The sequence below is a fragment of the Typopeltis vanoorti genome, chromosome 12 (genome assembly GCF_054136105.1).
Source record: "Typopeltis vanoorti isolate ZY-2024b chromosome 12, IOZ_Tvanoo_1.0, whole genome shotgun sequence".
Classification (NCBI taxonomy): domain Eukaryota; kingdom Metazoa; phylum Arthropoda; class Arachnida; order Uropygi; family Thelyphonidae; genus Typopeltis; species Typopeltis vanoorti.
The window spans coordinates 80891130-80916492 of record NC_143560.1 but is presented as its reverse complement, the minus strand read 5'-3'; the positions used below and the strand labels follow the sequence as shown (position 1 = coordinate 80916492).

Genomic DNA, 25363 nt, shown 5'->3' with positions numbered 1-25363 from the left:
TAGCTCCTAATCCCAAGTATGCAAACAATTAAGTTTGCGCCTGAAACAAAGTTCAAGTCTAAAGATGGTACAACACCAGGGCAGCTGGTGTTGTACCATCTTTAGACTTGAACTTTGTTTCAGGCGCAAACTTAATTGTTTGCATACTTGGGATTAGGAGCTAAAATAACCAAGCATATAAAATTGCTTGGTTATCCTAAAATATACAATATACCCAAGTTAAAAATTTATTCCCATCAATATCTCCTCCAGAGATTTTTATTAAAACTTAATACACCTTGTTGCAACTTATATAGGTAAAGTTGATAAGGCTTTGTATTACTAAAACCTTGGTATTTAGGGTCTAGCTACTCACTGAGGAGACCTCAAAAAAGGTCGAAACCGGTCTGGGTAGTGACCCCACCCATAATGCATTGCAGTATACATCTTCTAGTGAGATGTGCTTTACATTATGGGAAAATACTAAGAATAGTGATCAAAGCTTTAACCACCTTTACAATGAGCTGCCCTGGTGTTGTACCATCTTTAGACTTGAACTTTGTTTCAGGCGCAAACTTAATTGTTTGCATACTTGGGATTAGGAGCTAAAATAACCAAGCATATAAAATTGCTTGGTTATCCTAAAATATACAATATACCCAAGTTAAAAATTTATTCCCATCAATATCTCCTCCAGAGATTTTTATTAAAACTTAATACACCTTGTTGCAACTTATATAGGTAAAGTTGATAAGGCTTTGTATTACTAAAACCTTGGTATTTAGGGTCTAGCTACTCACTGAGGAGACCTCAAAAAAGGTCGAAACCGGTCTGGGTAGTGACCCCACCCATAATGCATTGCAGTATACATCTTCTAGTGAGATGTGCTTTACATTATGGGAAAATACTAAGAATAGTGATCAAAGCTTTAACCACCTTTACAATGAGCTGCCCTGGTGTTGTACCATCTTTAGACTTGAACTTTGTTTCAGGCGCAAACTTAATTGTTTGCATACTTGGGATTAGGAGCTAAAATAACCAAGCATATAAAATTGCTTGGTTATCCTAAAATATATATATATATATATATATATGGTTATTAACCTCATAAACAAAGCTATATAATATATAGCTTTGTCTTTTTTTTTTGTAGCATAGAGAACCATACACCTTGTCATATTGAACTGGAAATCATTATCCTCTCTCTGAACTGCCAGTTTATTTAAATTGCCCTGTAGGATCTATACATGAACTTTATTAACTGTTGCATTCTCAAGTTTAGTAACATCAGAAAACAAATGGATATTCCCTAGCAATCATTCATGGTTAATGCAGAAATTTAAATAGCAGTGATCTAAGTAGAGAACTCTGTAGCACACTATCAGGTCACTTGCCTTCTCCATGATTCATCTCCACCATACACAACTGTTTATTCATCATCTAGCCTCTTATCTGTATCATTAGTTCTTTTTGGTCCAATTTATAATAACCCATTATCATATTCCTATCCATCCATTCCTGAATTTGGAACTTTCTTATCTTAACCAATATTTTAACCATGACTTCCGAAATACTTATTAATTTATAATTTTCTTCTTCTATCCCAGAGCTTCCTTGATGTAATGTAACTTTCTTGCCTTTTCACTCTTGGAACACTATCACTGTGGAGATTTAAATTCAGCAGTCTGGTTAGAAAACATTGCTTCTCTTGCACTTTCTTTTCCCATTCAATTTTAAGGCTGCATTCACATTGAGATTTCATATCCAAAACACATCAATTTCATTCAGTCTGTCTTAACTCTCAAATTCCTTATATAACAAAATAAGTTGAAGATCTCATTCAGTATTCAAGGCAGTTCCAAGGAAAAGAATTTTATCATAGATTTTGTCTTGCTTTATGGAGCATATGTTTTTTGCTTTCTGTTTAAACATAGAGCACTCACTGATATACGAAGACTTGATATGTTACATTATCCTTAAATATTAATTTCATATTTCTTCCTGAGAAAGTAATATAGATCCATACAGAATATTTGTGAGATCACAGAATTCAACTCTCTTCTGTCTGATCTGTTTCTGCTGACACCTGCTCCAACAAACACAACTAATGTGCATGTTCATTACCAAGATTCAAAGCAAAACTCAAGTGTCATGCCTCCATTAATACAGTGATTACTCAATACAGTGGTGTACAGCATAGAACTCCTATACATAGACATAAGTCAGTTCTTGGCTTACAACAGGTTGTCTTCTGATAATTACATCATATATCTGCAATCACTGTATGAACCATAATGATGTGTCAGTAGTTTTCAAACTTTTTAAAGAGATGCCCATTGATGATTTTAAAGAGATATCTTTTTTTTTTGCCTTTATTGACTTGACCTCTAGTTTTCTTGTATTGTATTCTAGGAAAAATAAGATGTTATTATAGTTTTTTGATGGTACATAATTATATTTCAATAAACACATGAATGTATTAGTTGTTTCATAATTAAACTTTCTCTTTTAAAATAATTATACTTCAATTCAGATTAAAAGTAAAATAGCACAAAGAGATATTTATTTTAAAAATTATAACTTTTAAATTTCTAACTTATCATATTAAAGTGCTTAAGGATCAAAGCTGTATAACTGAGAGGAGACTTCCGCATAGCCTTTAAAGGAAAGTGGAGAACCGACCAGGGCTTCTGACCTAATGCCCAATCCTCACCTTCTTGTGGTGCACCCTGTTGGGTATCTACTTGGATACTGAATGAACGAGGATGGGCTGGCAATTTTGGATTTAGCTTACCAAATTGTATTCTTATTGGTTAAACCAAAATAAAAAAATGATGGTACAACATGACAAAATTTCATGCCGGCTGGGGTGTCATCCGGTTAAACAAGGCCCCTGTTGTTTTTGCCAGGGAACCAGGATGAACAGCGAAAAGTCAGCTACTGGAACAAATCGGAAAACACACCCCAACTCAACATCACCAGAGTTAAAAATCGGTACTATCACCATAAGAAGCCTGAATACAAAGAAATGGAGCTAGCTGAGGAATTAGATAAGTACCAGATCGACACAATAGGGGTGAGTGAAACAAAAAAGACAAAAACTGGTGGGATCTTTCTGAGCAATTGTCATGTCAATGATTGTCATTTCCTGTTATATTCAGGAAATGACAATCAAGAAAAAGAAGGAGTAGCTATAGTATTCAACACAAAATACGAGGCTAATCTTCTTGAATGGCAGTCAGTCTCAAGTAGAGTAATGTGGGCAAATATGAGAATGGGGAACTGGACAGTGAGACTTATTTGTGCCTATGGTCCTACAGAAGGTTCTACTAAGAAGTGGAGGAATTTTTTGAGGCTTTAGAAAAAGCAACTGACACAACGAAAAAGGAAAAGTTGGTCCTTGTTGGGGATCTAAATAGCAGAGTAGGAAATGATTGTGAGACATACAAAAATATTTTGGGAAAATTTAGAGAAAAGAGCAAAACTAATAATAATGGCAAATATCTGTTGGATTTCTGCACAGAACATGGACTGGTTATTACTAAAACCATGTTCCAACATAAAAATGTGCACAAATTCACATGGAGAGAAGAAGCAAGGAATAAGAAAAGTCTCATTGACTATGTTATTGTTCATAGTGATGTTTTCTCCCTGGTGCAGGACACCAGAGTGTACAGAGAATTTGAAATTGGAAGTGATCACTATTTAGTCTTGAGCAGGATAAAATTGAATTTCATATTGAAAAAAATAACACGTAAGAAAGTTTTAAAGCGAATAAAAGTTGACCAGCTCTCAGATGTGAAATGTAGACTAAAATACACAAAGATTATTGAAGAAAAAATGAAAGAGTTTGAGAACAAGAATCAAACTTTGGAGATTCGATGGCAAGCCTTGAAGAAAGCCCTGATTGATTCAGCTAGAGAGGCATGTGGTGAAGTTGTCTGCAAGGATAGAAAAATTTGGACACAGAAAGTTAAAGAGGCAGTGAAAAAGAAGAAAGCATATCAAAATTCCTGGCAAATAAGTCAACTTGTGCTCTTAGAGAATACAGAGACAAATGCAAGAATGCTAAACAGTGTGTACAACTAGCTAAACAAAAGTCATGAGAGGACTTTGCCAAGAATATAGAAAATAAATATCAAGAAGTGGCAAAATATTCTGGAGGTTGTTGAAGAAGCTTAGGAATGGAGGAAAGAGTGCTGTAAAAGGAGTTAGAGATGATAAAGGTGAAATGAAAATGGGAGAAAAAGGTATCCTTGAAGTATGGAGTAATTACTTTGAAAAACTGCTAAATGAAACAAGCAGTGATGACAGCACAGTGGTAAAAGACACTGACTAGACATGCAGTCAGGAATACATATCCATACTTGAAGTAGAAAAAGCCATCAAAGGCTTGAAATGTGGAAAGGCAGCAGGAGCAGATGATATTCGACCAGAAATGCTGAAGTATGGTGGCATAAAGGTCTTACAGTGGTCGCACTGCATAGTTCAGAAAGCCTGGACAGAGGGACGAATTCCCGATGATTGGAGTAGAGGCTCTCATAGTACCCATATATAAAAAGGGAAATAAAACTGAATGTGAGAATTACAGAGGTATTTCCCTATTGAGTGTTCCTGGCAGGATCTATGCAAGTATACTTGAGAAATGGTTGAGAAGAATTGTGGAAGAAAAGCTGGGTGAAGAACAAACTGGATTCAGGCCAGATAGAGGCTGTCAGGATCAGATCTTCACTTTACAACAAATAGCCGAGAAAGCATGGGAATATAACAGAGATCTGTATTAAAGTTTTGTCGATTTGGAAAAGGCATTTGACAAGGTACCAAGAAAGAAGCTATTCAAAATGCTACAGTTATTATGTGGTGTCAATAGGGCATTATATCAAGCAATACTTAGTCTTTATTCTTAGTCTATATAAGGAAGTACAGAAAGATGGTTTAATGTTAAATTTGGTGTGAGACAAGGATGTACATTATCTATATGGACCACATTATGAAGGAAAGTGGTATTAAACATGATATCAAAATTAGAGATGTTAATGTCAGCTCTTTGCTTTATGCGGATGATGTTATACTTCTGAATAAATCCGCTTCAAGTCTGCAACATTCTCTGACTAAATTGAATAACTGTTGTAATAGATATGGAATGAAGGTCAGCAATAAAAAGACAAAGACAATGAAAATAGGCAGAATCATTATAAATGTCAACTGTTTTGTGAATGGAGAACCTGTGGAACAAGTAAAACATTTCGGTTACTTAGGCATGGTTTTTAGTGTAGATGGTAAATTAAATATAGAAATAGACAACAGAATCAGCAAAGCTGGTATGGTGGGAAGTCAATTGAATAAATTCATATGGAATAAGAGAGAAATTAGTCAGAACACTAAATTAGCTATATACAGGACAGTGTTCAAACCACTTTTAATTTATGGATCTGAGAGCTGGGTCAGAAGTAAAACACTTGACCAAAGACTAGAGACCACAGATATGAGAGTCCTGAGAAAGATTATAGGTGTGAATAAATGGCATCAATGACAATATCATATTAAAATCGAGGATATTAGAAAAGAACTTGACATTGTCAGCATTCAGGAATACATTAGCAGAGCTAATCTCAGGTGGTATGGTCAATTAAACAGAATGGGTGAAGAAAGATTATCAAAACAAGTGTTTTCTGCCAGGTTGGCAGCAGAACGACCAAGAGGAAGACCAAGATATAGGTGGATTGATACAGTACAAAGTGCCTTAGACGATAGAAATATAAGATCTGATAATGTTGGAGTCTTGACAAGTAACAGACTGGTTTGGAAGAAAATTGTAGATAGGACGTTGGTAATGATGTAAATTTTTCATTTAGTACTATCATATCCTATACACCCCTTGAGAGAACATGGCCGGAATTTGATGATGATATTAAAGAGAATTATATATATAATGAGATGACTGGGCTTCCTTTTCACTGTTTTTTCTTTAATTACTACATTAATTATTAATAACTGGTAATTAGTTTACGGAATTAACAACGCATATAAAGTATATTAATTAAAGATAACTTTAATAAATAACTTCTATATTTCGGCAACATCACGTTGCCATCTTCAGGAACATAAAGATATGGTATGTGCACACAGGCACTAACAAAAGCAAATGAGGAAGAAAGCAAGAAACTAATATTGTCCCTAAAGACCTAATGGTGCCCTCTGGTGGGCTAATTTGGTTGATTTGGCAGTTGGGCTGAAGTTCTCAAAATGTAAGTCTCCCAAATTTGGGGTAGTTTCATGCACCCAAATTTGTTGAGGTTAGGAACGTTTTTTTAGAGCTGCTGAAGATTCCTTGAATAATCTCTCGTATTTAAACTTGCTGCGGTGTATTATTTTTGTTTTCTTCCAACAAATTCTATGGTGGGTATCTAAGGCTCTATCTATGGTGGGTTCTACAAACAGATAGAGGGGACAGCCATGGGTTCACCACTTTCCCCACCCTTGGCCAATTTCTTTATGGAGACCTTTGAAGAGAAAGCCTTAAACTCCGCTCCACAAAATCCCACTATTTGGCTTCGTTACATGGATGATGTTTGGCCACATGGCTCAGACTCACTCCACTCCTTCCTAACACACTTAAACAACCATCACCCCAAAGTCCAGTTCACCTTAGAAAAAGAGGAAAACAACACCCTCCCCTTCCTAGACACTTTAATCACCTGCCAGCTTGATGGATCTTTGGTTTTCTCTGTTTACAGAAAACCCACCCGTACTGGCAGATACATTCACCAGCAAACCCCCCCCCCCCTACAACAATGTGGGGTTATAAAAACACTATATAACAGGGCAAAATTAATCTGCTCAGATGACAAGGCCCTAACTACTGAACTAAACCACATCCACAACACTTTCTTAGCCAATGGCTATAACCCCAAAAAAATCCAAAAAATATAACCTTACTTCTTGTTACAGACCATATAAAAAGTTGGCATCCCTTATCCGCTCTACCAAAGACCAACCACTTCCTCTTGACCTACCTGGTGTATACCAGGTCCCTTTCAGCTGCAAATTGTCCTACCTTGGCCAAACAGGCAGAACAACAAATATCAGGATTTTAGAACACAAAGACTACATCCGGTTTCACCAGTACAGCTGCTCTGGGCTGGCAGACCATGCCTTAGATATCCACCATAGAAATCTTTGGAAGAAAACAAAAATAATGCACCATAGCAAGTTTAAATACGAGAGATTATTCAAGGAATCTTCAGCAGCTCTAAAAAACGTTCCTAACCTCAACAAATTTGGGTGCACGAAACTACCCCAAATTTTGGAGACTTATTTAAGAATATCAACCAAATTAGCCCACCAGAGGGCACCATTAGGACTTTAGGAACAATATTAGTTTCTTGCTTTCTTCCTGATTTGCTTTTGTTAGTGCCTGCGCACACATACCATATTTTTATGTTCCTGAAGATGGCAACGTGATGTTGCCAAAATATAGAAGTTATTTATTAAAGTTATCTTTAATTAATATACTTTGTGTTGTTAATTCCGTAAACTAATTACCAGTTATGTATAACCAACGTATAAGCCTTGCTACTAGAATTAATTATTAATGTAGATTGTTTCTAATGCTGTATTATATTGAAATAAGTGAATGGAATAATGAGCACATGCAAAAGCTGTGCTCGAAAATAAACAATAATATTGACCACTGCTTAAAGTAACCCCCCCCCCCATAGGGGCACTCAGCCTGCAGTTTGAAAATCTTTGGGATGTGTTAACAGTTAACATGCCTATATATTAATATGCATTAGTCTCTTTTGTTATATTTTTTAATTGATTTTACTCTTCATTTTATAGTTCAGTTTATAGTGAAATAATACAATTCTTCTACTTATTATGACATAAAATTGCTGTATATAGTACTGCACTATAATAAGTGAAACATGAGTGCTTCTGTGAACTTAGCAGTAAAATAATCTGCTGGAAACACATGGAGCAAGAGCATTCTTCAAAATTAATGCTTTATGAATTGGACAGCTCATCAAAAGAGGCAGGTTGTGAGGGGGGAGGAAGTCATTAGTGGCAAATTCAGGAACTGCAACCAACAATTCTGAGGATGGTTCACCAGATGCATCACTTGTGGAAGGTCAAGACTCACTTTCAGAGGATGAGGCGACAGCAAGAATGGGTCTCTTCCATATTTGTTCATTACACCCAGCTTAGTCTGCACAGTTTTCCTTTTCTTTTCTGCATAAATTTCTCCGTAGCAAGCAATGGAAGCTTGGTCATTCTGTCTACTTTACTAAATCTTTCCAGATTGGGATCCATTTTCTCAGCCAAATTGCCTTATTAATGGAGGCAACTGCCTCTTCCAATGTTTTCACTGGAAACAATTTTTGGGAACTTGACTATCTCTTTTTTTTTGTCTCTCTCTGTCATTTTCAGCTTTCTGTTCTTCTAGCTCTAAGTCATAATTTGAGAGTCTCCTCCACAGCTTCGAAACAAATACTCCTTATCTTTAGTGTTAGCCTCCAACTCCAAATCTTGAATGTGGAATATATAAAAATGTATATTCTGCAGATTCTTCCAAAAACCATTCAGATTCTGCTGTCACTTAACTCAATGCCGCATCAAAAGTCTATGAGGATTTTCTCACCTCAGTAGCAGCAATATCCTGAGAAAATATTTCTTTAAATATGTCTAATTCAGCAATATTCTACTCTGGCATGGATTGCAGAATTGATGTGGTATTAGTCTTTTACCACTTCATAAGTAGAGGACTGATTAACTGTGTGTGTGCGCATGCATGTGCGCACACACACACACACACACACACACTGAATCGCCTATGTAGTTCAGTGGAAGCAGAATTTGCAGCCTTGCCCATGTGATGCATATACATGTCTGCAACGCTATATAAGCATAGGCACGTCGGCATTAGCAGTGTTGACATTCTTTGCCATCAGGATGAGTGGATGAAAAGAGTTGTCTGTTTGAATGTTGTATGATAGTCACTGCCCACAAGTTTTGTTATTTAATCCGAGAAATTTCTGCCACACTGCACATGTCCCGGTCTACTGTCATTGACGTTACCATGAAGTGGAAGTGTGACAGAACTCAACCCCCACACCCTCTGAACTGGCAGACCCAAGAAACTGACAAATCAGGACCAGTAAATTCAAGTATGTTGTCATAGTACATCATCAGCCAGCCTTAGCAATCATCGCAAATGACTTTCACATGAGCTCTGGAATGGATGCCAGTGACGGAACTATTTGCTGGGAGGGGGTTTGTCCTTTGGTCATGTTGCAGCTCACAAGCCTTGAACACATCTACCAATGCCTGCCATTGTCTGGAATGATGCAAACAACACTCTCATTGGATTGTGGATCAGTGAAGAGCTTCCTGTGGAATGATGAATCACACCACACAATATGTCAATTTGATGGATGTGTCTGAACCTGGCAGATGCCTGACGGACGTGTGTGCGTGCGTGCATGCATATGGTTACATGGCTTGTATACTAAGAGTGAGGATCAGTACAAAAAACCAGTATATAGAAAATCACTCCATCATTGATGTAACAACCTATGCTTACATAACAGTTGAGTTATTTAAACAGAGTTCCTAATTCAATGTAATTGTTCTACCTAAAGTCAGTATAAATGATGTAGTAGCTTCTAATTAAAATCTTTATAATGAGGCAACTCATTGTGTTTATTTGAATTCTTGTGATGTCTGTATTAGTAATAACACAAGCAACATATGCAAATTGCATATAATTCAAAAACGATAAGTTAATATGGACCATAATTTGATATTATTAATGATTGCCTTTCCAGATTTAATCTTGTTTATCTAGATTAGTGCTGCTATATTCACACCGACACTTAATTGCCAAATAAACACTCGCTGTAGGTATACACTGAAATGCACCTAAAAGTTTTTAACTGATTTAAAATATGAAATTGTATAATAAAACATTCTATAAGGTTAACACAACCAACATTGTACTTATGACAACTATCCATTATACTATTAACTAACATTATAGCTGCTGGTGAACATCCATATACAGTTCGGCTCCAAACCTCTTACACCAACTTTGCTTCCCCTCCTTTCATTCTGTCTACCTCTGTTCTCTGGAACGGCTTTCCCCATACCATTTTCCTCAATGAACATATCCAACATGTCTAGAAACTCAAATGTTCTCTCTCTCTCTTTAATTTCTAGTTACATAGCACTATTATATGCTCTTTCTCATATGTGGGGTTGATATTAAAAAGAAAATTCTGTTGAGTTCAATTTTATTTTGTTTATATTTTGCTGTCCTGAAAATATTTATATAATTAAAATTATAACAATGGTATGCATTTTTAGGTAAATATTATTATGAAGCTAAAGTGACAGATGAAGGTCTTTGTCGTGTTGGATGGTCAACAATGACAGCTTCCTTAGATTTAGGTAAGTATACTTCCAAAATAGTGATTGTTTTGTTGCACAGTTATATGTAGATAAATACCAATTTTCTGTTATCAACTCATTATTTTTAGTGTGAAAGAATTTGATTAAGCCAAGTCATTTCAAAATATGGAATTTCTTTATATATTTGAATGTATTTTTTTTTTATTGCTTATTTTAATTACTATTCGTTTTCAAAAATAAATATAAAATTCCAAAGGCTAGCTAGTTTATTAAAGGAAAAATCTATAAGAACCACCATATAGCACACAATGTTGTGCAACAGTGATCTTCCTGTTCTCCAGCCTTTTGACCAATGAGTTTCACATTTAATCTTTAGCTGCCATTTTTGACTTTTGATCTTGGTTTAATGTGTTGCTAGTTATGATCAGTCGCCATTTGTAGTTAGGTTTAGTTTCCTGCTGTATGAAAAAAAACTGGAATATTTTAAATATGTACATTCACTTTTTTTATCATGATTCATTATCTTTTATTTTGCTTTATGAAAAATTGTCCTTACATTGCTAATTTAGTATTAAAAAAGTGATTTGAAGTATTAGAACAATTACCACTGGTACATGCTAGAAAGGTAATCGGAATATGTGAAATCCCCCCTTCCTCTCCTAATCACTGAATTTTTCCTAAGTCCAAACATGTTGAAAACTCAAAAGATTACAATCATTTTCATTTCCAGTTTGTGTAAAACTCAAGAAACTGCTGATTGGTTTTATAAAAGGAATTAAGTTTGTACTAATATGCAAACTTAATTTCCATATCCCAGGTATTGTCAATAATTTTATTTAAATACTAAATGCTAATTAACATTAATTTAGCTGATACTGTATCCATTCTTTAAGAATTCATGGTATATTAACATCTAGCTACCTGTTGACATTAATCACTATATAACTTCATTTTGTGTCTTCTCTCAATTTCTGCCTTATAGTCTGACTTTGCACTTAACAAAGTTCATTTTTACTGCTTGTCTGGTTAATCTTAAAATTTTCAGACATTACACCTGAGTTGCTAATTTCTCTTGAATAGCTCTTCAAAATAGTAATTTTGAAGAGCTATTCAAGTGATCCTATGCCAAATCACTTTGTTATGACATAATTCCTGTTCAAAGAAGGATGTAAACTTAACTATAGTATGTTTTAGTAAGATCTTGTGTAGCTACGTGGAAGTAATGTTTGCACTCCACAGTACTTGGCTGCCTGAAGAATGACCTAGATTCCAATCAGCCATTGACTAGAGGAACTTTTTGTAAGCCTTCCTTTCTTTGACAGTTTCCTTAGTCGATCTCTGGCATGAACAAAATGAGTTTTTTCCTCTCAGATATTCGGTTTTTCATCCTTTAAACTCAAGAAAATTGACCGTAGAACTCATGCTATTTCTGACAATAAATGAAGCATTAGGATTAGTGACCATGAGATGGTGGCACATGTCAGCCATCTCTTCCTGATGGAGCTTTAACTTGCCCCTTCAGTCTTCAGAAGTAAGATAAGACTAAAATGGCCTCGCTTACTCCCTATTGGGGAATAAAAATGCGATGGCAGATTTAATCTTGAGAATCTGCTCGAGAGACAATGAAGAAACTTCTTAAGGGATTAGAAAAAACCTCCATTAAGTAGTCCTATGCTGTTTCGATAGCCTTAAACAATAGAAAATGAAATGCTGATATTAAAGATTCAACAAATAATAGAGCATGTCCTAAGAAAGTTTTTGATAGCAAACTAGTAATGACAGCTAATTGTCCTCCTGGACTGTCAAATTATCTTATACATTTACTGAAAGTATATAGCATGAAATTGTTCCTTGGGCTTTGAAGTTGAAAGAAAATTTTACTAATGAACCAGATGGCATTGATTTGTTTTTTGGATCAACACAAATCACTCATTTATCCAGCAACATGCCATTCTTCCAATCCTCTTGACTTGTATTTAACCAGTTGTGATTCCAAGAATGCCATTGAGCCTTCAAATGCATATTGAAACAGGTGCCGATTGAAGTTTATATTTTATGGTTTAATGGAATGAAGACAGCACATGACTGTTTAATGACTCCAATATTTCATTTTTTCATAGAGATCTTGGTGTTATGGTATAAAAAATGTGTACAGAGGCAACACAGAATGAAGTTGAAATTATTAGAATTAAAGTCCTGGGAGGGATGCCATCTATGGGTGCTAGTAAGTAGGAAACCTTGATTGTTGGGCAGGAGGTCTAAGGATGATGCTTTTTCGTATTTTGGGAGATCTCACTTAACCATATGTAAAATCTTCCAAGATTGAGATTAAGAACAACTGATTCCAAAAAGTCATGTTTGTACTTTCTTTGAAGCATAATGGTTTTTTCTTTCATTTGATCCTGTGGGTGGTTTCCATGGAATTGCCTGCTACTCTTGATTGTCCAATAATTGTGGCAGCAGATATATTTACATTCTTCAAGACACTATCACATCTTCCAGTATGTCCAGTGGGATAACTTATAGGCAAGACTTAAAGCATATGCTTGAACTGAGAGGAGATGGAGTCTTGGAAGGGATGGATAAGGGCAGCCAGCCAGCCAACTAGCTTGATAAATGGTGTGAAAACACTACAGAGATTCTTTAAACTTTAGATTCTTTTCTGAGAGGGAATGTGTCTAATGTTGAGCCATCATGAAGTGTAATGTGGCCTGATAGAAAACACACTTATCTTGATTAGATAGGAGATTTAAGTGTAGCTAATGTCAGAAACATGTTTTTCAAAATGTAGAAATCGGCAAGGGGAGGTGAAACAGGAAGAAATTATCCTGTCTGTATATGATCAGATGGATTTGTGATTTGTATGAAGTTAGTTGTTAGTAGTTAACACAATGCTTCAAGCAAAAAAGAAAACCTAATTTTTTTGGAAGCAGAGGAGGCAATATTATTTGTAATATGTTTGTACCAAGAGAGATTTGATGTTAGTGTTATCCCAAGAAGATGAATCTCATCATGCATGGGGATTTGGGTGTTGTTAAAAGTAAGGCTGGAAGAGAAAGTTTTTTTTTGTGATATAAGACAATTGTGTTTTGCTTGCATTGATTTAAGGTCTGTATTTAAGGTGGTAGTGGTTAGGACTCTGGAGATTGTGATTTGAACATTGTTTGGTTTGTCAAATGAAAAGGAATGCAATGTGCTGTCATCAGCAGAACTATGTATTGGGTCAGTAGTCTGCTGGATTAAGTCATTTATATATTGAAAGAATAGGGCTGGTGAGAGAAAATGGAGCCTTGTGGGATCCCTGCATTGGTTGGTTATGTAGAAGATAAGTAACTATCCACCATCATCCAAAGTGAGTGCCCAGTCAGAAAGCTGGCAGTGTGATGTTTATGATCAGCTAAGCTGATCATAAACATCCTTACACAAGTTTTTCCTTTTATCCCTGAAAAGAAATCTCTCCATAAGTAAAGTCTGCTCTCAATCCTGAAGACACTTAAAAAAAAAATCAGTAATACTATTTTTTTCATCTTTCATACATTAATATTTCCCTTTCTTTTTATTCCCCTTTCATTCATTGTCTTTCCCCCCTCCCATTTTTTTTACTCACTTTTTTTATTCAATGTTTTCATTTTACTACTGGTTCTATTGTCATTATCTTTCAAAACTTTATATATTTTTGTTTTCATTTAGGATACTCATAGTTATCCTGCTAATTCCAACTGGTAATCACTTCCTGTTACACATCTTTATATTCTTATATCAATGTGAAGACATTGTTTTCAACTAGATAGTATTCTTCCATTTTTTCTTATTTGTTTTCTCCATGCAAGTTTATTCATTGTTTTTATGTTGAAGCATTGTACTAGGTAATGATAATCCCTATGTCCTAAGCAGAAGTCTGGCAAGTACTGGCATTAAAGGTATTTTATCGTTAATATCATCAAATTCCTGATATATACCCTCAGGAGGTGTAAAAGATCTTATTATAGTACATGAAAAGTTCTTCCGGATTAGCCTGCTATCTGTCAACATCCATTATTATCAGATCTTATATTTCTGCCTTCTAAGGCACTTTTTACTGTATCAACCAATTTACATCCTGTGCTTCCTTTGTGTATTTTTCCTGCCATTCTGACAAAGAACACTTGTTTTGCTAATCTTTCCTCTCCCATTCTATCTAAGTGGACCACCTGCGATTAGCTTTGCTAACACATTCCTGAATGCTAATAATGTCAAATTCTTTCCTAATACCTTTGTTTCCTAATATCTAGTCTGTTCAGCCCCCAAATCTTTCTCAGGACTCATATCTATGGCTTCTGATCAAGTGCAGTCTTTAATGGAGAGTTTTATTTCTAATACAGCTCTTAGATCAATAAGTTAAAATTGGTTTGAACACTTCCTTGTATATAGCTAATTTACTGTTTTTACTAATCTCTCTCTTATTCCATATAAATTTATTCAGTTGATTTCCTATTATACCAGCTTTACTAATTCTGCTATTTCCACATTTATTTTGCCATCTTCATTAAACATTCTACCTAATCAATGACAGTTTACTTATTTTCACTGTCTTTTTAATGCTGATATTCATACGAAATTTATTACAGCAGTTAATCAGTTTGATCATGGAATCCTGCAAACTTGTCCTGGATTTATTTAAAAGTATAACATCATCTGCATAAAGAACAGTCAAGATTAACATCTCCAATTTTGATATCAGATTTAATACTGGTTTCCTTCATAATGTGATCTATATAGATGATAAATAAAAGTGGAGATAATGGACTCCCTTGTCACACACCTGACTTAACATCAAATCATCTTCCTATACCTCCTTCACTTCTACAAGGATGGTCTCTTCTTGGCCTCGACCATAGATGGCAACACTTTTGGCAAGATTTATTTTTTTCTAAGTTCGTACATCTGTCATAAGCATCCATTTGAAATTGCAAATCATTCTATCAAGTAGTTTGTTTTATACAGTTGTCTGTGTTCCTTGAAATGGATAAAATTGAGTATTGTGCGGTTATAAAGTTCTTTGTGAAAGAAGGTTTAACGCCAAAAGAAATTCATTCGAAGTTCATAAATGTTTACAGACACACTTCTCTTTCATTTTTGACAATTAAGAGAAGGGCTGCTGAGCTTAAACGTGGCCATACCAGCCTTGAAGATGATCCACATGAAGGACGTCCAAAAAATGACAACACGGATCTGTCATTGATCAAGTACACGACGTGGTATTGGATGACCGGCAAGCCAAAGTGCATGAAAAAGGGGTATTTTTCAGATCGTACTAAAAACCCACTACAAGGATGGGATAATGGTTGGAATAAATGTATTAGTTTTAAGGGAGATTATTTTGAAAAATAAAAATTTAGAAATTATAAATTCGTTTTTTCATTGTTAGGCCGAGAACGTTTCGGACCACCGTTGTAACTGCTGATTTACTACTCAAATAGAGGCTAAGTATTGATTGATATAATGTCCCATTTATCCCATATAACTGGAGTGTTTTGAACAGCTTTTCTCTTGGCGCCTTGTCATATGCCTTTTCTAGATCTACAAAACTTAAATACAGATACCTGTTTTATTCCAATGATTTCTCAACTATTTGTCTTAAAGTGAAAATCTGATACTTACAACCTTTGTTTGGCATAAACCCAGCTTGTTCTTCTCCAAGCTTCTCCTCCACAATTTTTCCTAGCTGTTTCTCTAGAATACTTGCATAAATCTTACTTGGAACACTCTAAGAAATTCCTTTGTAATTCTCACATTCAGCTTTATTCCATTTTTTTTTTATTTATTTATTTATTTTTTTTATTTATTTATTTATTTTTTATTTTTATAAATGACTACTATACTGAGTATTGAGCATCATACTCTAATCATCTGGAACTCAATCCTCTGACCAGGCTTTCTGAATTATGCAGTGTAGCCACTGTAAAACTTTTATACCTCCATATATTTTAGGTATTTCTGGTCGAATATCATCTACTCCAGCTGCCTTTCCACATTTCAGTTTTGTGATAGCTTTTTTCTACTTCGCATACAGGTATTCCAGATGGTATTCCTGTTGAGTGTTTTCTACCACCATGTTGTTACAGTTTGTATTATTTAACAGTCTTTCAAAGTAATTACTCCATATATCAAGAATATCTTTATCCTCAGTTTTCATGTCCCCTTTATCATCTCTAATTCCTTTTACAGTAGTACTCTTTCCTCCATTTCTGAGCTTTTTTCAATAGCCCCAGAATATTTTACCACCTTTCTGATATTTTTTTTCTTCTATGTTCTTACCAAAGTGACTTTTGCTTATTAAATTTTATGCAATGCTTTGCTTTCTTACATTTTTCTCTCTATTCCCTAGGAGCACAAGCTGACTTACCAATAACTTCTAATATGCTTTCTTGTTTTCCTCGACTTCCTCTTTAACTTCCTGAGTCCACCATAGAGTTCTGATTTTTCTGTCCTTGCAGATCACCTGGTTGAATCAATCAGTTTTTTTTAGGGTTTGCCACTGAATCTCCAAGGTTTGGTTCTTGTTTTCAAATTTTTTGTTTTTCTTGAATAATGTTTGTGTATTTGAGTTTACAGTTCACATCTGATAGCTGCTCAGTTTTGATTTGTTTCAAAACTTTCTTATACACCCTTCTTTGCAATATAAAGTTCATTTATCCTGCTGAACATTAAATGGTGATCACTTATTTCAAATCCTCTGTATACTCCGGTGTCTTGAACCAGCATGGAAAACATCACTGTCGGCAATAACATAGTGAGACTTTTCTTATTCCTTTCATCTTCTCTCCATGTGAATTTGTGTCCATTTTTATGTTGAACATGCTGTTATAATAACTAGTCCATGTCCTGAGCAGAACTCTAGCAGGTAGTTACCATTATTATTAGCTTTTCTGTTTTCTCCAAATTTTTGCAAAACATATCTGAATGTCTGGTAATCATTTCCTACTCTGCTGTTTTGATCTCCAACAAAAACCAACTCTTTTTTTATTGTACCAGCTGCGTTCTCTAATGCCTCAAAAGATTCCTCCACTTCTTCCTTGGTCGAACCTTCTGTGGGACTGTAAACACAAATAAGTCTCATTGTCCAGTTTCCCATTCTGATATTAGCTTACATCTCTCTACTTGATATTGTAGCTATTCCTTCTTTTTCCCGATTGTTATTTCCTGAACATAACATCTTATGTTTGTTGCTTGGAAAGATCTCACCTAATTTTGTTTTCTTTGTTTCAGTAACACTTATTATGTTGATCTGGTGATTATCAAATTCTTATGCTAGTTTAATTTCTTTTCCATTGATGGTGCCAATGCAAAAAAAGGTATTTTAAAGGTATATGCTAATCGATAAGATTGTTACCATATCAAAGTTGACATGAATTAATTAATGCAGCCAATAAGATAGCAAAATTGTTCTCATGTGATAGCTATGTCTTACATTTTTAATATATTTAAACAACAAACATCAAAGAATTCACTTCACTACAGGAAAAAAAAAACATGTCTCCCCTTCCTAGACACACAACTGTCATTTTCTGTTTATATAGAACTTCTCTCCCCACACACACACAGTAAGGTACTTATTGTCCATCCCTAGAGTATGGCATCCTCAAAACACTTATATAGAGCCAGAGCTGTTTATTCCAAGGACATAGCATTTTCACTAAACTTGGGTACCTTTGCAACACTCTTTTAGCTAATAGCTACAACTCCTATAAAATAGACAAGCTACCATATGCTCCCATTCTTTCTACAGCCAACACAAGATCACAGCAAAATTATTCTCATCCCTAATATCTAGGATACATTTCAAAAGGTAGTTCTTTGAAAATACAATCTCCATGCCACTTTAAACCATATAGCTAGACCCTCACCCATTCTAAGGACCATCCTCTCCTTCTTGTATCAGTATATAAATTTCCATGTGTCTGCAGCTTAGTATACTTTGGCCATTCTGGTAAATCTGTTCATATCTGCCTTGAAAAACACAAACTGCATTTTTGAACATCTGTGGCAATTAGGACCAGCAGACCATGCTCTGGATATTCCTTCACACAGGAATATCCAGAGCATGGTCTATGTAAACATAAATTATGTTCCACAATAGCTGTAACAGATCTTAGAGACTACTTTTGGAATTGGTATTGGCTATGAACCCTTCTCTGACCTCAGTACATATATGCCTTGCCTTGTTTTCCCTTTCACTCATTTCAGACCACAGGTGACTTTGTAGGCATTGCCCACAAAGTATTCCTGGTGAGATTTTTACAAGGTAGTTCACCATTGCCCCCCCCCCCCCCCATTTTATCCAGGCTCAGGACTGGCATATGGCTAGGACATATTCATGACTGCAATCCATGTATGTTCACAGGTCAGGTTTGCCTGTTCTGGGGGATGAAAAACCAGAGTTTCTGGGTGAAAAAAAAACCCTACCTCTGTATGAGATCAGCTAACTTACTTTTTGTTGAAAGAGACCAGATAAAGGTTCCTCACGTCACTGACAGGAATTGAAGCCAGGTCTTTCTGACCAAAGGGCATGTCTATACTGACTGAGCTACGGGGCTCTACATATATATGGCTGTATTAATTGCCAATGATCTTGGAAAAAGTTATTCTAAGACTACATTTAGCCTAACTTCTCAGAATGAACTTTTTTATCTGATCCCTACAGGGTGTCCTGGTAGGACATTTAGTCCATTTCAGTTATTTAAATTGTTTCTACAATAACGAGTGCTATACTTTTCACCACAGTTATAATTTATTCTATGAATATACCAATATTTTGCTAGATTTTTCAACTTTAATTTCAATTATTTCCTCATGATGCTCTATATACTGTGAAGCACTGCTGTGAATAATCACAACACTGAAGCCTCTCTGTATGTAAACAGAAAAATCTTCTGGTATCTCAGAGGAACTCCTATAGCTCCTACTTTTAACTTTTGGAAATTATTAAATAGCTAGTCTCCATCCTTCATTTTCATATGACATTTCAGTTCATAGCTTCCAACAATTTGTAGATGTACAGATGGTGAGAGTACAGCAGACCATTCCATCTTGGGTTCCTAAACCCTAACTGGTATTAGTGTGCAGTCTAAGAATAGAATAGGCAAAAACTACTTGCCTGCACCAAAGATCACCTAGGAACTGGCTGAAGACGACGCCTATTGCCTTCATTCAACAGAATCAAACATATAATGATCTTTCTTCTGGAAATCCAGCATTAGGGAAGCAGAAATGTTATTATCACAAGACTACACAAACACCTGAAAAAAAGTTTAGTTTTTCATTTCACTTTAAATTTCAGATAACATGAAAATCTGCACTTGTGTGTGTGTCTATTTCAGATAGAGCATACATAGCATTATGGTAACATCCATAGTGCTAGATCATCAGGGAAAAAAACATTTATAGGTTTGACCTAAAAAAAAATTTAGATTTTTTATTTATTTATTTTATTTTATTTTATTTATTTATATATTTTCAGCTGGTTCAATTAGTCAATCTTTGCTGCAGGCAGCTTTTATACTTCTGGTTTTTTAAACTCAAATTCTTAAAGTGCATCTAAGAAAAACTTACTGTAAAATCTCACAGGATTACATATGATAGTACTAGTTAGGATTACAAATGTTAGATGGTAGTAGGCATGTCATACCTTGCTTTCTAACTAGTGATTTCACTGATCTTTTGATGGTGGTGATGTCCAGAAGGTGGAGACCACAACATTAGCCAGCAAATTTCTTAAAAAAAGTTAAGACCTGAGAGAGTCATCTATTCTCTTTTGAATGAGCAGAAAGCACTCCACTATCTAGAAGGGATTAATTTTATTTTTTATTTCAGGTACTGATAAACAGGGATTTGGATATGGAGGGACTGGTAAGAAATCCTTTGGAAAACAGTTCGATTCGTATGGAGAGGTAAGTTATCGATTTTAACAGGAGTGATGTTTTATAATAAGGTAATAGTTACCCAAATTTTGTAATAGCTTAATAAGACAAAATTCATTTAGATTGATTTTTTTCATTATTAAGCTAATAAGTTAATAAATTAATCTGACCTATTCTCCATCATCAAATTCCTGATAATGTACCCTTGGGAGTGTGCATGATAAATATGATACTACATGAAAAGTTACCATTCCTCACTTTCAATCAACAATTTTCCTGTAAATTAATCTGTTATCTGTCAAGACTCCAACATTATCAGCTCTTATGCATTTCTGTCTTTTGAGGCACTTTTTACTGTATCAATCCATCTACATCTTGGTCTTTCTCTGGGTCTTTTTCCTGCAAACCTGGCAAAGAACATTAGTTTTGCTAATCTTTCCTCTCTCATTCTGTTTAAGTGACCATACCTTCTCAGATTAGCTCTACTAACAATGGCATGTTCTCTCCTAATATCCTCATTTTTAATGTGATATTGCTACTGATGCCATTTTTTCACTCTACTAATCTTTTTCAGAATTCTATTTATGATCTCTAATCTTTGATCAAGTGCTTTATTTCTAACCCGGTTTTCAGATGCATAAGTTAAATTGTTTGAACACTGTCTTTTATGCAGCTAATTTAGTGTTTTGACTAATTTCTTTCTTATTCCATATAAATTTATTCAGCTGACGTCCTACAATACCAGCTTTGCCAATTCTTTTGTCTTTATCCGTATTTCATTTGTAATAAATTTAGTTTAATCCTTTACCCAAATGTAGGCAAACAAAGTTTACACTTGAAGTAGTTCAGGACTGAGGCAACTCGTAGTAAAAGTGGACCAAGCTCTCATCACTCCTTGTCTCAGTATCTCCCATAATGCAAAGCACATCTCCTTGCGGACATGTATAAAGCTATGCATTAAGGGAAGGGTCACTACCCGGACCGGTTTCGACCTCTATTGAGGTCTTGTCAGTGGGAGGCAGACCCAGAAGTGGTGATACTAAGGCAGAAACAATGGAGAGGTCATATTTACTTATATGAGTTGCCAAAAGGTGTACCACTTTATTATTAATTTACTCTGGAAAATAAACTTCCAATATTTTACTTGCCATCTTCACTAAAAATTGTGTGCCAAAAAAGTGCTGAAATGGTCTACTTGTTCTACAGGTTCACCATTCAGGATACAGCTGGTTTTCAATGTTCCTATCTATTTTCATTGTCTTTGTCTTTTTGTTGCTGATTTTCATACTGAATTTATTCCAACAGTTACTCACTTTTGTCAGGGAATCTTGCAGACTTGTACTGGATTTATTCAGAAGTATAACATTATTTGTATAAAGTAAAGAGCTAAGATAAACATTGCCAATTTTGATATCAGATGTAATTCCACTTTCCTTCATAATGTGATTCATATAGATAATGAATAACAGTGCAGATAATGTGCACCCTTGTCGCACACCTGACTTAACATATCATCTTCCTGTACCTCCTTCAATTCTAACTGCTGTCCCATTTACACTATTTAACTGTAGTATTTTGAAGAGCTTGCCTCATGGCATCTTGTCATATGCCTTTTCCAGATCAACAAAACACAAATACAAATCCTTGTTATATTCCTATGATTTCTCAACTATTTGTCTTAATGCAAAAATCTAATCCTGATAACCTCTATTTGGTCTTAATCCAACTTGTTGTTAACCAAGTTTCCCCTTTCATATTCCTTCTTAGCCATTTCTCAAGTATACTTGCATAAATCTTAGAAGAAGATTCAGCAAGGAGATACCCCTGTAATTCTCATTCAGTTTAATTTCCCTTTTTACAGATGGGTACTCTGAGAGCCATACTCTAATTCATTTGGATGACCATCTCTCCAGGCTTCTGAATTATGCTGTGCAGCAAATATAAAACATTTATATTTCCATACTTGAACATTTCTGGTCGAATAACATCTACTTCATCTGCCTTTCCACATTTCAGGTTTTTGATGGCTTTTTCGACTTCAAGTAAGTAGAAAAAGGTATTCCTGATTGATTGCTTGTTTTATGTTTTCTATCACTTGTGCTGTCACTGCTTGTTTCATTTAGCAGTCTTTTGAAGTAATTACTCCATACATCAAGGATATCTTTATCTCCACTTTTTGTGTCACCTGTAACCCCTCTGATTTCTTTTACAGTACTCTTTTCTTCATTTCTAAGCTTCTTCAACAACCTCTAGAATATCTTACCACCTTCTTGATATTTATTTTCTATGTTCTTGCCAAAGTCCTCCCATGACTTTTGTTTGGCTAGTTTTACAAAGTGTTTAGCTTTCTTACATTTGTCTCTGTATTCTCTAAGAACTCAAGCTCACCTATTTGCCAGGAACATTTGATATGATTTCTTCTTTTCTTTCACTGCCTCTTTAACTTCTTGTGTCCACCATGGAGTTCTGATTTTTCTATCCTTACAGACAACCTCACCACCTGCCTCTGGCTGAATCAACCAGGGTTTTCTTTAAGGCATGCCACTGAATCTCCAAGGTTTGGTTCCTGTTCTCAAATTCTTTCATTTTTTTTTTCAATCATGTGCCTCCAGAATATTTTGTCACCTTCTTGATATATATTTTCTGGGTTCTTACAAAAGTTTTCCCATGACTTTTGTTAAGTTAGTTTTACACACTGCTCCACTTTCTTACATTTGTCTCTGTATTCTCTAAGAGCACAAGCTGACTTATTCGCCAGGAACTTGGTATATTCTTTCTTCTTTTCCTTGACTGCCTTTTTAACTTCCAGTTAAAAGTTCACCATGGAGTTCTAATTTTTCTATCCTTACAGGTCAACTTCACCTCATGCCTCTATGGCTGAATCAATCAATGTTTTCTTCATGGTTTACCATTGAATATCCACTGGTTTGGTTCTTGTTTTCAAACTTTACTTTTTTCTTCAATGATGTTGTTTGTGTATTTGAGTCCACAGTTCATCTCTGAAAACTCTTCAAGTTTGATTTGTTTTAAAACCTTCTGACACTCTTCTGTTCAGTATGAAATTTAGTTTTGTTCTGCACAAAACTAAATAGTGATCACTTCCTATTTCAAATCCTCTGTATGCTTTTGCATCCTGAACCAGTGTGAAAACATTGCTGTCGACTATAACATAACCAATGAGACTTTTCTTATTTCTTGCATGTTCTCTCCATGTGAATTTGTGTACATTTTTATGTTGGAACATTTTAGTAATAACTGATGTCCTGATCAGAAATTCAGCAAGCATTTGCCATTATTATTAGTTTTGTGCTTTTCTCCAAATTTTCCCAAAACGTATCTGTATGTCTGCTAATAATTTTCTACTCTGCTGTTTAGATCTTCAACAAGGACCAACTTCTTATTTTTGATTGTGTCAGCTGTCTTTTCTTCTGTAGGACTATAAGCACAAATGATTCATTATCCAATTCCCCATTCTGATATTTGCTCACATCGCTCTACTTGATATTGCCTGCCATTCAAGAAGATTATCTTCATGTTTAGTGTTGAATACTATAGCTCCTCCTTCTTTTCCATGATTTTTATTGCCTGAATATAATATTTTGTATTTTCTTAGAAAGATCTCACCTGTTTTTTCTTCTTTGTTTTAGTCATGCCTGTTATGTCGATCTGGTACTTATTCCATTTCTTTTCAACGGATGCATCTTAAGTTGATGGTACCAATCTTGAACGCTGCTGATGTTGAGTTGGGACATGTTCTGAGATTTGTCCCAATAGCTAGCTTACTTTGCGCTGTTCACCCTGGTTCCCTGATGAAAACAAAGGAATCCTTGTTTAATGGAATTCTGTCATGTTGTACCATCATTTTACATTGTTTTAAGACAATATGAATATGATTTGGTCAGCTAAATACCAAATTGTCACTGCATCCTTATTCGATCAGTAACCGGTTGGATACCTAACAGGATGCACTACGAGAAGGTGAGAGGTGAGGATTGGACACTAGGCCAGAAGCCCTTGTCAGTTCTCCACATTCCTTAAAAGGCTATGTGGAGGTCTCCTCCCATTTGTACAACTTTGACCCTTAAGCACCCTTGAAACTGTTCTGTATAATGGAAATTTATGAAGTTTGTTGAAAACAGTTCCTACCATCCTAATTCAATTTGGTCTGTTTCATATCATTCATGACACTAGACTTTTAGTGTTGAAAGCAGCTAAACCTGAAGCAAAAAAAAAAGTTAATGCTAATGCAATTTGTTTGCTTTTAGCTAACAAATTTCAGGTTTAACTGCTCTCAAAGCTAAAGGTCTTGTTTCACGAATGATATGAAGCAGGCCAAATTTAGTTAGGATGGTAAGAACTGTTTCCAGCAAAATTTACATATTTCTGTTATACAGAATTTGAACCATATAACAAAGTGAAACAAAAAATAAGGAAACATTCATAAAATATGCTTATCATAACATTTCTGTATCATGAAACATTCGTTATCACAATAGTTGAGCCTAATTTTGTAACAGAATTTTTTGTTATTGGAAAAAAAAAATAATCGAGATATTGAAAGGCAGAGTATAATTATTAATTATTTCAAGTAATTCTTCCAAATTTGCCAATAAATTTGATCCAATTCAAGGTGAAATGGAATTACTGGACAAATATTTACCTGTCCTAAATACCAGCTTTCATTATGTTTCAGCTGATCATTTCATTATATTCCACCCCCACCCACCCACCTGCACCCAATTTCGTGCATGCAGATGGTTTGATTTGAGGAACGGAGAGTTTTTTCTATACCAGATTTCAATAAAATTTGTTCACCTGGAGCCTAGGAATAACTTGCTTAACACAGACAAAAAAAATCTAAGCATTTGAACACCTTTAATAATAAGACTAATAAGTGGGGTGCTCAAGGGTCAAAGCAGTATGACTGAGAGGAGACCTCCACATAGCCTTTTAAGGAATGTGGAGAACCGCCCAGGGCTTCCGGCCTAGTGGCCAATCATTGTTCGTTCAGTATCTAGGTAGATACTTAACAGGGTGTATGATGAGGAGGTGAGGATTGGACATTAGGCCAGAAG

The 25363-nt window shown here is 35.2% G+C and overlaps 1 protein-coding gene across 1 annotated transcript in view; it reads left to right on the top strand.

The window, feature by feature from the left end:
- The window catches only part of Ddx1 (ATP-dependent RNA helicase Ddx1), a 336696-nt gene that overhangs the window by 45141 nt on the left and 266192 nt on the right, over positions 1-25363 (top strand). The window contains exons 7-8 of the mRNA XM_090401751.1: positions 10345-10428; positions 20242-20318. Of these exons, the coding sequence (XP_090257877.1) occupies positions 10345-10428; positions 20242-20318 (161 nt within the window). The remainder of the gene's footprint in view (positions 1-10344; positions 10429-20241; positions 20319-25363) is intronic.